The 14,634-nt window shown below is 39.5% G+C and overlaps 2 protein-coding genes across 2 annotated transcripts in view; both read right to left on the bottom strand.

Moving 5' to 3' along the window:
- The window catches only part of LOC131693077 (bromodomain-containing protein DDB_G0270170), a 505,027-nt gene that overhangs the window by 88,803 nt on the left and 401,590 nt on the right, over positions 1-14,634 (bottom strand). The gene's annotated exons all lie outside the window — the stretch shown is intronic.
- Positions 1-14,634, bottom strand: part of LOC131688053 (uncharacterized) — a 33,088-nt gene that overhangs the window by 1,557 nt on the left and 16,897 nt on the right. The window contains exons 2-3 of the mRNA XM_058972198.1: positions 794-1,949; positions 60-697 (exon numbers count right to left, since the gene is read on the bottom strand). Coding sequence (XP_058828181.1) covers positions 60-697; positions 794-1,949 — 1,794 coding nt within the window. The remainder of the gene's footprint in view (positions 1-59; positions 698-793; positions 1,950-14,634) is intronic.

Raw genomic sequence — 14,634 nt, 5'->3', positions numbered from 1 at the left:
CTACGTGACAACTTACTCGAGGGATTTCGTTCGTCCATTCCGATTCACCTGTGGCTTACCCAACCAAAAACTGTGTTAACAAACACTGGAAGCGTGTTGTTCAATTTGCGCATCTGTAGCCGGCCACCATCGAGAAGGTGAAAATCGTAGAAAAACTGTGAGCCTAAAACCAAATCTATCGGGCCCGAAACAAAGAAGTTGGGGTCTGCTAATTCCATATCGTGTGGTGGTTTCCAATTTGCCAAAGGAAGCGACACAGACGGTTGATCTTCGGTAACCTGTCCCAAAACTAAAAAATCCATTGGCATCGAATAATCCCGAGTGCAAGAACTGATAATCGTCGAAACTTCGTGAGCGGTTTGCCTCCGTGATCGTCCAATCCCGCTAATCTCCACCCTCTTATTGCTTCGTGGTAGTTTTAGCAATTGACAAAGGTTCTCCGACATAAGATTCGCCTGCGAGCCTGAATCTAATAAACCTCTTGCATTATGCGCTCTACCCCATTTATCCTTAATTTTCAGCACGACGGTAAGCAAGAAAACGTGACTACTTGCGGCCCTGAACGCAACATTGCTAGAAACAGACGAGACCGGGTTTGAAGACAATCCTGAAACATTAGATGCGTCACTGGAAGTGGAAGGAGCGGCAATGGGTATCGCCTGATCCGTTGACGGAGTAGCTCCAGAACCAGGAAACCCTGGATGTAGAAGCGAATGATGTTTCTTAGAGCATGTTCTACAACGATATTTTGACGGGCAATCTCTTGCCATGTGATTTCGTCCCAGACAATTACTGCAAAGTCGCTTGGAGTTAGTAAACTGTAGCCGTTCGTCCACCGGAAGGTCAGCAAAATTTGGACACCATGTAAGCGAGTGCTGTTCGTTACATATCATGCAGTTTTGACCGGTGTATTCAGTCGCCGAATTGACCGAAACTTTCGCTGGTCGGAACTTGAATGTGGTTGATTGAATAGGTTTACTTGAGTTAGAAGATTGTTGATCTACCGATAGTGCATCCAATATTCGCGTTTGCTTCTTTAGAAAGTCGACCAGCACAGGGAAAGCCGGTTCCTGCTCACCTGATGCATATTCCTCCCAATGTTTCTGTGTGGCGTCATCTAGTTTAGAGACCATTAGGTGTGTTAACATCGCACCCCAACCACTAGTTTTCTCCCCCAACTGATCTAGGATTTTCGTGTTCCGCTCAAAGTTGTCGATGAGGTCATGAATCCTGACTGCAGACTCTTTACTGATTCTTGGGTATTCAAACAGAGCGTTCAGATGCCGTTTTTTAAGTATGTAACTATTGGAGAACCGCGATACCAAACCGTCCCAAGCAACCCTATAATTTGCGTCGCTCATCGGATACGAGTCAACTAGCTTAAGAGCATCACCCTTCAGAGAAGCCCGTAAATAGTGGAACTTTTGAATATTGCTAAGTTCGGGAGAGGCATCAATCAGGGCTCTGAACGTGTCATGAAATGCTAACCAATTTTCAAAGTTTCCATCGAATTCCGGGAGATTTATTTGCGGTAAGCGCACGTAAGTATGTACACTGCCCGAACTGGTAACCGGGGCAGCGATTGAAACGTTCGGTTGTGAATTTTGTGGCGCTTCGCGAGGCAATTTGCCAACCAACCCTGCCCGTACTTCAAAATACTTCTCCTCAAAGTCCGCGCGCACTTGTCGATGCTGTTCAAAGTTCTCTTCGTGGTCTTCCGAAGCTTCAATTTCGCTCTGGATCTCTTCGAACTCGCCCCATTTTGCCTCAAGTTTTTCTAGCCGGAATCTTATTTGATTCTCGTCGGGAAATTCGGTGGATTGAAGAAATTTCTCCGATCGAAGCAAGAAGTCCACTATGTTGTCCCTGACGTGTAGCTTCGGCTTCATTTTTTTGCCCATTTTGCAGGTACCAGTCACCAGTAGATCGTAGGATACGAAAACTGTTGCCTACAAGAGAGAACCCCAGAGAAGCACCTTTGCAACGAGATTTGATTATTTGGACAGGTACTCACCTGGTGAGCCTGTCCAACAGGCCTTGTATTCAAATCGTCAACAAACCGTAGGAGGTAAGAAAAAACGGCTAGTGGGCCTGCCCAACAGGCTTTGTATGTTGTGGTAGGGTTCGAATTTCCAAGTACCAATCGCCAATATCGTAGAATTTTAAATGCTTCCTATAATATAAAACCCCAGAGAAGCACCTTTGCAAGGAAATTTGATTGGTTGGACTGGTACTCACCTGTTGAGCCAGTCCAATAGGCCTTGTATGTTTCCTGTCTCTTCCTTGAAACGATTTTAAGGAATGCCAGGTATCCCGTCCGAAATCAATCCTCTCTAACAAGCCCCTAGCAGTTGCTATTCCAACAGTCCATGGAGCGTAAGCAGTAGTATATCTACAAAATTAAGCCAAGAGCAGCACCTTCTACACCGTTGAGTCGAGTGTCGGACAGGTACTCACCTTGTGAGCCTGAACTAAAGGCCTTGTATATTTTCACAGACAAAAAAAACCGTTCATTCGTTCTCACGCAATATGGTCATTCAATCCAGCCAGAAGAGTAACTTGTCCGAAAACACTCCAGGGATCACCAGCAAAATCAGAAAACTTCGACGTTTGCAAGATATTTATTTATTTATATTTTTGAATAACCGGAAGCATTCGGCAGCCAATTCGAATCCAGGCATCCATCCTTTGAGTTTGTCCAACAGGTATTGTATGGTTGTGTCCTGTCCAACAACGAAAGGCAATGGCTACTCCAGTCTTTTTAGAGAAAGTGGAGCAATGGCGTTTTCTATGAAGGTGCTGAAGCTTTCACGATGGTGGAATTCTTTTCATGCCAACAATGACTCCGACGCCGCGTCTCTTCCACGGAACACTATCCTGGTCACGGCACCAATGTTGTGACCTCGCCGCTTAGTGTTCCCGAATAGCATGCAGGTAATAAGTATTTCCAGGCTGAGTTGGCATTAACGACACATTTTATTTAGACACTACGAATAACTACACTACATTTATTATCTACTTATACAAAAAACTACATTGAGATTTAAATGAGTACAAGTGACCGGACCGAACGTGATGACGACTGATTTTGAACTGTTTAATCATTCTGACTCGCTTTACCCTACTACCCTGCTGCTACCACTATCTGCTACCATGCAGTACTAGAGGGACAGTCACTGTCGCACACTACTCGCATCCTCACTTTTAAGCTGTTTTGTTTTGGTTCGTCTTTCTCTTTCCCTGCGATAGCTGTCAACAAAGTCAACAAATACTAAAAGGATGGTCGATGAATAACGGAAATAGAAGATTTATGCCATTTTGAAATCCTAGAGACAATAACACAGTGAAGATCTGTTTTCATCAGCCCCTTGGTTTATTTTTGGCTGACAAACTGGGCCATTTAAAAAATTGGGACATATTTTTGCTCTAATTTGCTTTGATTAACCGAAGCTGCTATAACATTCTTTTTAGTACCTAGACGAAGTCTCATAACTCTTCCTGATAATTTAGTACAAATTTCTCTTAAGGGGGTTTTCCAACGCAAAATTTAAAAATTTATAATTTGGTGATTTTTTATGACAAAATCGGGGGTAAATAAAATTGGAAGCAGTATACAGGATGTGAGTGGACAGGATGTTACATGACTAGTGTGGCGAAGCTTATCAAACTAAGGATCCTTCATGATTAGAACACGAATATACACCGATATGATATGATATGAATAGATAACATAATTTAAGTATAGAACATAATACAAATGTGTATTTTTATTTACTATAGATTCAAAAAAAATATTTATCTGAATTTGTTCATTAATCATTGTCATTATCACCACTTGCAAAATCGTATTCTTCATTTTCATTGGTTGTCATTGGATACAAATTAGATTCCCTTTCCGAGCAACTTTTTGGATACCATTTAGGTCATAAGCAACTGCAAATTCTTAGCTCGATCAGTGAAACTATATTTTTGCGTCCACTGTTTAATGTTTACATGGGATTTCGCATGGGAAAATTGACCTTCCCAAAATAATTCCTCCAGGAGTCGTCCATTAACCTCCTAAAAATAAATCGTTATGTAGTATTTAAAGAAATTTAGCAAAGAAACATAGTCTTGAAGACCACGAAACGGTCTGACGCTTGTGGAAAAAGTTATTAAGCAGAAACCGATTGGTGATCTGACGATTGAAAAAAAAACATGTTTACTAGCAACGCTGCTGTTGGCTTTCCAATTTTTTTTTTGTGTTTAAAGCAATCATCTCAACTGTTTCGTCACTCCACAAGTTTTGACAGATAAATTGAGCTTTTTTGTACACTGTAAGAGAAATTTTAAATTTTTTGAATATAATTCGACTATCAGCAGCAGTGGTGCTATGAAAATTAAAATGTTTATCAATCTTCAGAGCATCATCGGTCTTTGCTCAATAATTTTTTCCACGAACGTCAGATCGTTTCGCGACCTGCAAGACATTGTTTCCTTGATAAATTTTCTATAAAAATCACATACCGATTTATTTTTAGGAGGCAATGAGCGACTCTTGGAAGTATTATTTTGTAAAAATCGATTTCTCCATACGAAATCCTATGTAAAACTTTAAACCGTGGGCGCAAAAATATAGTTTCGCTCATCGAGCTTAAACTTCGCAAAGTTTTTTTTTGGGAGCCAAATGCAGCCCAAAAAGTTGCTTTGAGCAAAATTTGTTTTTTTTTTATATAACCGTGTCCTACTGTACTAATCACCTCCTTTCAGATGACATCAATATTGATGATGTTTTTCACTGTTTTGTGGTAACCGAAAGTCATTATCTTGGTTTTCACTGTGGCATCAATAAACAATTTCCGTTAGCTATACTGATCCTATACCTCACGATTTCTAGGGCGTCAAAAATTTAATGAAATTTCATCACCCACAGGTCCGAATTAGAAACATTCCTAACAGTGACGGGTCCAGGGGGAGGGTCCTGGGGGTCCGGACCCCTCTCGAATTTTTTTAACTTGTTGAGAAATTTTAAAATAGTTTTTATTTTAATTCATTTCAAACTCAAAATCATTCCAACCCAGATTCCAAAAAATATTTTAATTAAATACGGTTATTACATATTACTTATTGTACAATGAATACTTCAAAGTCGAAATTTTGGGCTCCCTCCTATTTTTCTCATGATCCGCCCTTGATTCCTAACGCATGTTATGAACCTATGCATGATTTTCTTAGTGCATGAAGGGGTAATATTCTATACCTTTCGTGCCCTGAGAAATTTGTCGAGCCATTTTTACACTAATTTATATTTGACCCACTTTTGCCTGAGGTTGAGGTAAATATACAATTTCTGAATTTTTAGACACGTTTGCTCTGAACAAAATTTTCACTCACTCTTGCTCTCAGCCTCCCATAAAGTGTGAAGGATCACAAGCAAGTAGTCGAAGCTTTCAAGAGGAATCCCAATAGTTCCGTGAAGGATACGACGAAAAAACTGCATTTAAACAAAGCTTTTGTGCAAGATACAAAAAAGGAAGGACTATACACTAGACTGCCCAGAAAAATAATGAATTTTTGAAAACGCAATCGGCCCACACCTGATTTGATTCCTAGTCCCACCAGGAGTACTTGCATCAAATTTGAAACAAATCGGACAAGTCTAGCTACCGGACCAACGTGCCTGAAGTTTGTATGGGATTTTTCGACAATTTACCTGGAGAAAACCTACTAACTCGCATTTTTGTCGCTAGGTGGCACTGCATGTATCGTATTATCACTGTAAGTGAAAATAAGAAAGATTATTTAATTGTCTACAATTTTGTCGAAGACTGCTAGGCAATCCGGCTTTGCTGAAAGAAGCACTCCTACACACGTACAAAGTCCAAAAGGAACCGAATCGCTATGAACGGCAGAGATGCCAGATTTGAAGATTTGTCTTCATTTTGAAGACATTTGAAATGTCGTTAAGATGTGTTTTTCATTTTGAAGACAATTTTTTTCGAATGTCTTACTGATTTCTGGCAGAGTTCTGGCCCAAAATCAAAAACCGGTTCAGAATCCTGGCCGTTGAAGACAAATGACGACAATTTTTGCGAAATGTGAAGACATTTGAAAAATATGCCTGGTATCCCTGATGAAATTACGTTCGCGACAGTTCTCACTCAGCTGTTGACGAAACCGTCTCGGCCACGGCGCACAGTGGCGGGTCTTCAAACAAAAGTCGGACAAAACCTCAAATGTTACCTAATTTGGCTGAAAATCACAATTTAAGCTAATTTTGAGGTGCTGAGTTCATTTTTAATGTCAAAAGTCGTAAAATATTAAATGCATTTTTCCATGCAGTGTCATTGAACCTTTCTTATAACTATGATCCCGTTTTCATGGTAGATTTTCCGTTACTGTTCACCAATGCCAGCAATATCATAAAAAATGAAGAACACTACTTTAAATCCATTATATAACGTGTTGGTTTACTGTAGATTGTCTAACTATTTTACGCAAAACACCATGCGCCTCCATATCAGCAAGAATGCTTCACAATCTCCTTAAACCTTTTTGCGCACCTATGCGCAGAACGAGACCATGATATTCGAAAAGTAGAGGTTATTTCTCATAGAATGTATACTATGTGACCGTTCCGAAATTATTCCGAAATTTGTACAGAATACATTAGTGAAAAAAGTATTTTTGATCTGACCACCTCAAACATATTTAAACGAAAAAGTCATAGTTCCAAGCAAATTTACCAAATGTATTTTATTCACTGACAAAGTTCTTTCGTTCCTCGACACAATGAAACTAGTTGTGCTAAAATCGGACCAAAATCAAAAGAGCAACATGCGTTTGAAGTGAACAGAGTAATGGTGGTTTCGGAAATGAAAATCATTAAAAAGTCCGGAATTGGCTACGTTTAAACTCATGTTAAAAATCGTGTTCTTATCCAATGATGATAAAATTTGGAATATACATCACTCAATACATGGCAAATTTAGGAAAAATATAAAATATCAATATTTCAAAAATAATTTTTTGAGGCTTTGGCCAGCCTCCAGCCACAATTAACTCTGTACCGGGAGTTGAAAAAACTGTACCTTTCTATAGAAAAATCTGTGCCGGATTCTGTACCCAAACAAGAACAAGGTTGTTTTAAAAAACTCATTTTTCTTATACATATTTTTCATTCGGGGATATCAAACCAGAAATTCCGACTAGGTTTTTTTATTTGAGCTGGAATTCCGTAAGAAACTGGATTATGTCAATATTAGCTCCAGCCAGGGATACCAGGCATATTTTTCAAATGTCTTCACATTCCATGAAAAAATGTCTTCATTTGTCTTCACCGACCAGGATTCTGAATCGGTTTTAGATTTTGAGCAAGAATTCTGCCAGAAATCGGTCAGACAACCGAAACAAATTTGTCTTCAAAATGAAAAACACGTCTTCACAGCTTTTCAAATGTCTTCAATATGAAGACATGTCTTCACATTTGGCATCGCTGGCTCCAGCTCAAATTCTCGCCGCCATTTTGTTTGCAAGCTAAGAGTGCTTACAGAGTGGCGGCGAGAAGCTGAGAAGGACCGCTACTGGCAGTAGGATGCGAGACTCGAGAAACCTGCTTGCACCATATCAAATGGAGCTTGCCAGAGTAAAAGCAGGCGCAGATCCGCTTCGCTTTCACTCTGACAGCATCCCTTTGGTTTACAACAAGCTGGTTTCTCGCATTCTAATTTTTGTGCCAGCCCCAGCTCAGCTTCACGCCGCTACTATGTATGAACCCTAAGGCCGCTGACAGAGAAGCTGAGAATGGGGTTGGTAATGTCAATAGAATGCGAGAAGCCTGCTTGCAGCAAATCAGAGTAAACGGGGGCACTCCAAGATGATTCGCTCGGCTTTCACTCAGGCATTATCCATTTTATTGGCTGAAGGCAAGTTCTCGCATATCGCATTCAAATGTCTGCCTTAGTTCAAGCTAAGTCTGTGCCAGCTCCACTTCAGATTCTCGCCATCACTTTGTCAGTGGCATAACTCAACGTTTACCTGTTGTATACTAGGGTGAATTGCAGGATTGAAATATTTTACCCTGCTGTCATGTAAAAAATCTGTACGATTCAGTACTTTTTTCAAAAATCTGTAATCTGTACCGTACAGAATCTGTACCAAAAACACTTCAAAAATCTGTACCTTTCTAGATAAATCTGTACTTGTGCCATCACTGGGCGTGCCGCTTGTCTCTTTATGGAGAAGATTTTCGGTAGCTTCCTAGGCATTTTTTCTTTCCTGCTCGACTGAAGTCTGGCGTCCCTGAGGTAGTTAGTTAGCAGAAGGGGCAGAAAAATACATGATTTAGCAGGCAATTTGTTCGTGCGGAAAGCGGAGCATCCTGTTCCTGACAACCAGAGCGGTCAACCCCAAAAGCATCTACATTTGCTTCTGCGAGGTCTCATGAGCGCCTTACGCCTCTCACCGGATTCAGTTTCGTGCCATTAATCGAAAGATGTTTGCATGAAATTGATGAAATTGCAGCCAATTGACAAATGCTAGGCCATCATTAACCATCAAAAAGGCACGCGGGTCTTCTAGGCCCGGCGGGTGCTTCACAGATTCGTATAAACTTTTTACTTGCACAAAATGGCAAGGGGGCCTAGCAGGCCCGCTAGGTATTTCGACATCTACTGTGCATACTGGTAATGTAAATAATATTGTAAGCTTTGACGAACTTATCTTCGATTAAGTTAAAACACATTTACCATTTATTTGTGTCATGCATTTTTTCTCACGTAAACGTTTTTCAATCCACCCAGAATTCTACATGCATACTAGACCGTGCACTTTTTTGAACTCAAGTGTTAATTAGCACTACAAACCATATGCCACTTATGAGCTTTTTCCTATAGCGCTAGTTCACTCACACGAGTTTCTATGGTCAAATATATGGAAAATTGTAAACAAGAAAGCAAAATTCAATGTAAATTCTGACAGTTACTCTGTTGCTACTAGAGACCGAGGAATCCTATGCATCTCCACATGTATCACGGGAAGGGGAGAATTGTTAGTAAGTGTGCCAATAGCATTATCATGTAATAATTGCTCTGGGCAGCCGGCTGCCGAGAATTTGGGAAATTTATCATTTGTTGTATTGATACGATTAGCAAAATAAGCAACTTGAACTCCGGATAGCCGGCTATAAGGAGCACTGATTACATTTTTTAATATTATTCAACCACGTGACGAAGCTTTGCGATACATACCTCTTTCGTAGGTGTCGCGGAGTTGGTGGTTTGGAAGGGAATAGAGTCTAGGATTCGCTCTAAGCAAGCGATGCGACCTGTAAAGCATAGTTTATTGGTAGTGGTTTAGTTAGTTTTCGAGAACACGATCGCTCGAAAAAGAAGATCTTGTTTAGTTTTTGGTTCTTTTTAAACTCTGGGTAGCCGGCTACCGAGAGTATCCTATATTTTCCAAACAAAAGCAATTTCATCTCCACACAGCCGACCGTGGGAGTATTGCTTAGAAAAGCTAATCTTATCTACGTAATGGGCCGGATCACTATTTATTGTGGCATTATTCAGACTAATTTCGCTATTCCTACTCTACGATATATTTTGGGGTTGGAAACTACCGAGTGATAACACGTTATATAGCCAAAGAATTATGATAGCTTGAGATGTTATAAATCAACGAAAGTAATCCCTATTTTCCATATCGGATTGTTTGTGAAATACACGTATACGAACGATTATAACGAACATTGAACGAAATTACAGAGGATCGTTAACCTGATACACGGGCTTGTTACCAAGAACGGAACTTGAAATTAGATTCATTAAAACAGACGCGGCGAATTTTCAGTACGTATTGACCCGCGATCATCGATACCAGTCGAATCAAAGTCCCATTGGAGTCAACCTCCGAACAACTATTCATTTTTACGGTATTGTTTTCTCGGCTAGATCCGTTCGCACCCTCTCATTCTGCCACTATCGGCAGAAGGCCGACAGCACCCAGTCGTCGCCGGTCTAAGGACCAAATGTCATCAGTAGACCTAGACTCGCATGGAGGCATGAGTTAGAATTGGAAGCTAACAAATCAACATGACAGCAAAATACTTATTCTTCGTGCTGACATAACTGAAGGTAATTGCCAAGCGGTCCCCGATCCCTCTCGCGAATTGTCAATTCTCAAACCTTATATATGATTGAAGTGATCATTCCACTCAAATAAGGCCATGTGTTTTCCCTATGTACATTGAATGCTCTGTGGATCAGTTCCCCCGTTGGTAAAATAAACCCTAAACAAACGTAGAAATTAGTTTGCTCAGTCCAAAGAAAAGTTGGCCGACCGGCGGATACGTGTTCTCTTACAGTGCCATCACATCAACGTGTACCCAAAATTTACACGCGACAAAATATCTGCAATCCCGAATATAAAAGAATCAAAACCTCTACTCATTAGCAACAAAATAAGAACGCAAAAACAGTTGAATATCCAAGGTGGCTCTTTTTCAAAGATAGCACCGCCGATGAAACACCCAATAAGAAATAGGTGACAAGGGACGCGGACGAAAATAGCTGAGCACCGACCGGCTGGTTTGCCACCTATTTTTCCGGCGAAGAATTTTGGGGCGACACCTGGTAGTCGCTAGTCGCCGGTGAAACGCCAATTATTTGAAAATGCCAAATTTTCACTTTTCGGATCCAATTTTTTTTATCTCTGAAAAACAATTTTTCACTATTTTTAGAATGTACAGTGTTTCTAGATGTTTTCTGTGCACTTTTATTGTCCTTGCATCGGAATCGACGGCCCGTAATGCGAGGAAAAGATTTTTTTTTCAAACTGTCACCACTCGCGTCAGTCGAAAATATGCCGAAAAATGCTTTTATAAGCCACTTCATTTTGTATAATCGTTAACTTGCACCGTTTTTCACACTTTTGATAACCGGGAGGCAGTAAACTGTGCCGAAAATGATGAAAATTAACTGACTCGAAGGGAGCTCCACGAGAGTCAACCACTCGTGACGAAGATTCACACTCGAATCCTATGCTTTCTTCCTAAAGAGAAAAAATTGGGTAAACACCAAAACTTCTCTCTAGGGCGAAAACTTTTAGTGAACCTATTCTTTGTACGTAAAGGGCACAAATCCTAGCTTAACAACAGCTTTGCTTTGTTAAGTTAGGATTTGGGCCCTTTACATACAAAGTGTGGTTTCACCAAAAATTTTCGCTCTAGGGAATTTTTTCTACTCATGGTGAAATATAGCATAGTACTTTCAGATGGTTAAGAGTAAAATTGTGCATGAAGGGCACAAACCATAACATTAGTTAAATCGAGGATCATGCGTTTCGACTTCGTCTCATCAGTATCTGTCAATTATTAATGAGCATCAGATAGCCTGAGACTAGGTTCTATTTCACTACAAATATTTCTCACCAGCAATCAAATGTACTGTGATTGTGGGTCCTCGCTAGTGAGTAGGACAACACATGGGGTGTTTTTAATTTTGGATTTGCGTCTATCTGGTGCTAAGTAAGTGATGAGATGAAGTCGAAACGCAAATTGTTCAATCCATTATTTTTAATAAATTCGGAAAACATTTTTGGTAAATCTGAAAAAAAAATTAAATACAAAATGTTGAGAGATATTTGGAACAAACTTGAATAAATTTGAAACAAATTGAATTAAATTTGAAAGAACTGTGAAACAATCCCGTGACATATTTTCCAAAAAGTAGTTAAACCGATCACAAGTATAATGCACTTGAGCTGATGAGAATTAATGAAATCAATGCAATATGCACTATGCTATATTACTCCTTCAGTCTGCTTCCTCATCTCGTACAGATCAGAAGCAAAAAAACGCACCACCGCTTGCGAACAGCATACAAACAAATATACTACCCGCGCCGCGCCGCTCCACAGTGGCACGACGAGTGACAAAACCCCAAAAATACAAGACATTCTTTTGTAAATATTTATTTAATTTTTCTCTCAGTTTGAATAAAGGTATCTCAAAGTTTTACTATGATCGGAAGAAAAATGAATTTTTAATATGTCGTTGAAGCAAGTGATGTCGAGGATTTCTGTTCAATTAAATTCATTAGAATTTTTAGTACCTTTGAGTTTCAAATAGCGATATCTCAAGAACTACACAGCCGCTTGGAGCAATTTTAAGTTAATTGAAAAGAAGAATGAATATGCTAAACTATAGATGTGAAATTCTTATGCAAAACTGATTTACGCTTGTTCTGCATAAAAAATCCAATTAAAAAGTTTCATATCGTATCAGTAATTTACGTCAGAAATTTACGTCTTCCAATTTTTGAGATGGTCTCCCATGGGTCACTTATCATGAATCTGACTCAAAATTTAGTGTAGTTTCAAGATATATAGGGTTCATCTTGCGCATTTTTGCGCCGAAGTTGGTATATCTATGTTTTTGAAAATACCCATATGGAGACGCCTTGTAGCTCATAAATCTCCTTACATATTAATTGCCTAAACAACATCACATTACTGAAAAATTAGTGATTTTTACTAGTTTTGTCAACCATGCTGTCTGATGAGATTGGCTACTATGATTAATGTTTATATTAACCCTTTAACGACCAACGCATTCAAATGGGTTTATATGAAAGTAGTCGAAAAAATGAAATATGGAATATCAAAACTGATAGCAGAAATGGATTCAGCGGCCCAAAATTAGCTAAAACCCCAAGTTTTAGCCACATAGACCAATTTTTATAATTTTGTCACAACTTTGTATGAACAGGTGCCACTGTGCGCTCTAACGTATACGTGTAATATATAGGCACAGGAAAGTTCCGTTGCACCTAACTGTGAGTGAAATGAGTGCACAAAATAAACTTCGCCCATTACGGGAGAACACAATCGCGATTGATTTTTCGCAGACTCATCTTAGACCTTCAGTGCGCGAGGTGGAACAGTTGGTCAAGGTGAAAATGGAACTTGATCTTACCGAGGTTTCACACGTCCAGCTTCACCACTCGAGGCAAGTAGTTCTTATAACGTTCAACTCCTTAGCCGAGGCAGAAAGATTCGTAGCAAAGAACAATATGCAACATGACGTTGAAAATGAAAACGTCAAAACCAAGATCCACGTGTATATGGACCTCGATCTAACTGAAATAAAACTTCATGATTTGGCACATCGTACTAGTTCGGATTGCATTAAAAGATTCATGTCGAAGTATGGAGAAGTGGAATCCGTCACAACCGATACTTGGAGAAACTTTTTCCCTGGCATACTCAACGGTATTCGGGTGGTGCGAATGCGGCTGTACCAACCTATACCGTCTTACTTGACTTTCGAGGGCAAATCATCCCAAGGTGTTAACTACATACAAAGAACTCTACGCACATATCCTGGGCAGACGCCTACGTGCCAGTTCTGTAATCAGACGGCACACTACCATGTGCCATGTGCCAAAACAACTAAAGCAAACTCATCTACAACCACCACTACTAAACAGCCTTCAACATCTTCTGATACACAAAAGACAGCCGGCCTAAAAATGAATGCCGAACAAACAATATTCAACGACATCACAAAGCCATCAGTTAACGTACGCAGGGAAGAAATAAACAAAAAAGATGACGGCTATATCAACGTAACTCAAAAACACAAAAAGCACCCAAAAGCTGACAGCGACCACCAGTGCCAATCTAGCGATGACGATATGGACACAAACACGAGCGAGGGGGAAGGCAGACAGAATTATCTGCAAGCGGCAGAGGGTATACCCGACCATCGCTCACCACCAAGAAAGAAAATAAACACAAGAAGCGGAAAGCACTGCGCCCAGGATAGTCGACAGAAACTATATTCGGTGGTTAATTTTTTTTATCTACTTTGAATTTAAAAAGTATTTGTATTTATCAAATGTATATTATTTTTAAAATGGCGAATGACCCTCGAGGTTAAAGCCTTAATAAATATTAATAATAATAATAATAATAATATATTACTCCTTGGTGGAGAAAATTAGATAAAAACTATCTGACGAGACGAAGTCGAAACGTAAATTCCATAACTAATTTGGTTGTAGGTTTTGTACCCTTTCCAGGCAAATGTGGATTTAAGCAATTTTCTCCTTAGTGGAGACAAATAATTTTACCTGATTAATAAATTAGCGAATTATGAACGATACATATTTTAACTTGTTCTAAAATCTAAATTCGTGTGAACTGCAACGTTTTCTTTATGTGTATCTCACGTGATGCAATATTGAAATTGATTCGAGTAACGTAACGCAGAAATCAATTTGGTAAACTTTCAGGGTAACATCTCATGTTGTATTTTATGAAATTGATCTGAACAATTAAAAACCGAATGAAAATACATAATCTAATAAACGACAGAGGATGAAATCTCAGCGTGAAACCTTAACGGAAGAAGAAACTATCCAAAATTCAATTACGTTAATTCAACGTGTTTGTTTACGTTCATCACATCCGTAGACAAGCCGTGGGTAGCTACCGCATTGTATTCAAAAATCGATTAATCATTCAGTGAAAGTGCATTTAATACAAACGGAGTCAAACAATTTGTCCCTACGGACTACGGTCGCGGCCTACCGACAACAAACAAAAGTGGGTTGGCCAAACTCATTTAAATATACACTAATTCAAACACCTTTC

Source organism: Topomyia yanbarensis, chromosome 3 (assembly GCF_030247195.1).
Source record: "Topomyia yanbarensis strain Yona2022 chromosome 3, ASM3024719v1, whole genome shotgun sequence".
Lineage (NCBI taxonomy): Eukaryota > Metazoa > Arthropoda > Insecta > Diptera > Culicidae > Topomyia > Topomyia yanbarensis.
Note: the sequence above shows the minus strand (reverse complement) of the source record. Positions and strands in the feature narration are given on the sequence as shown.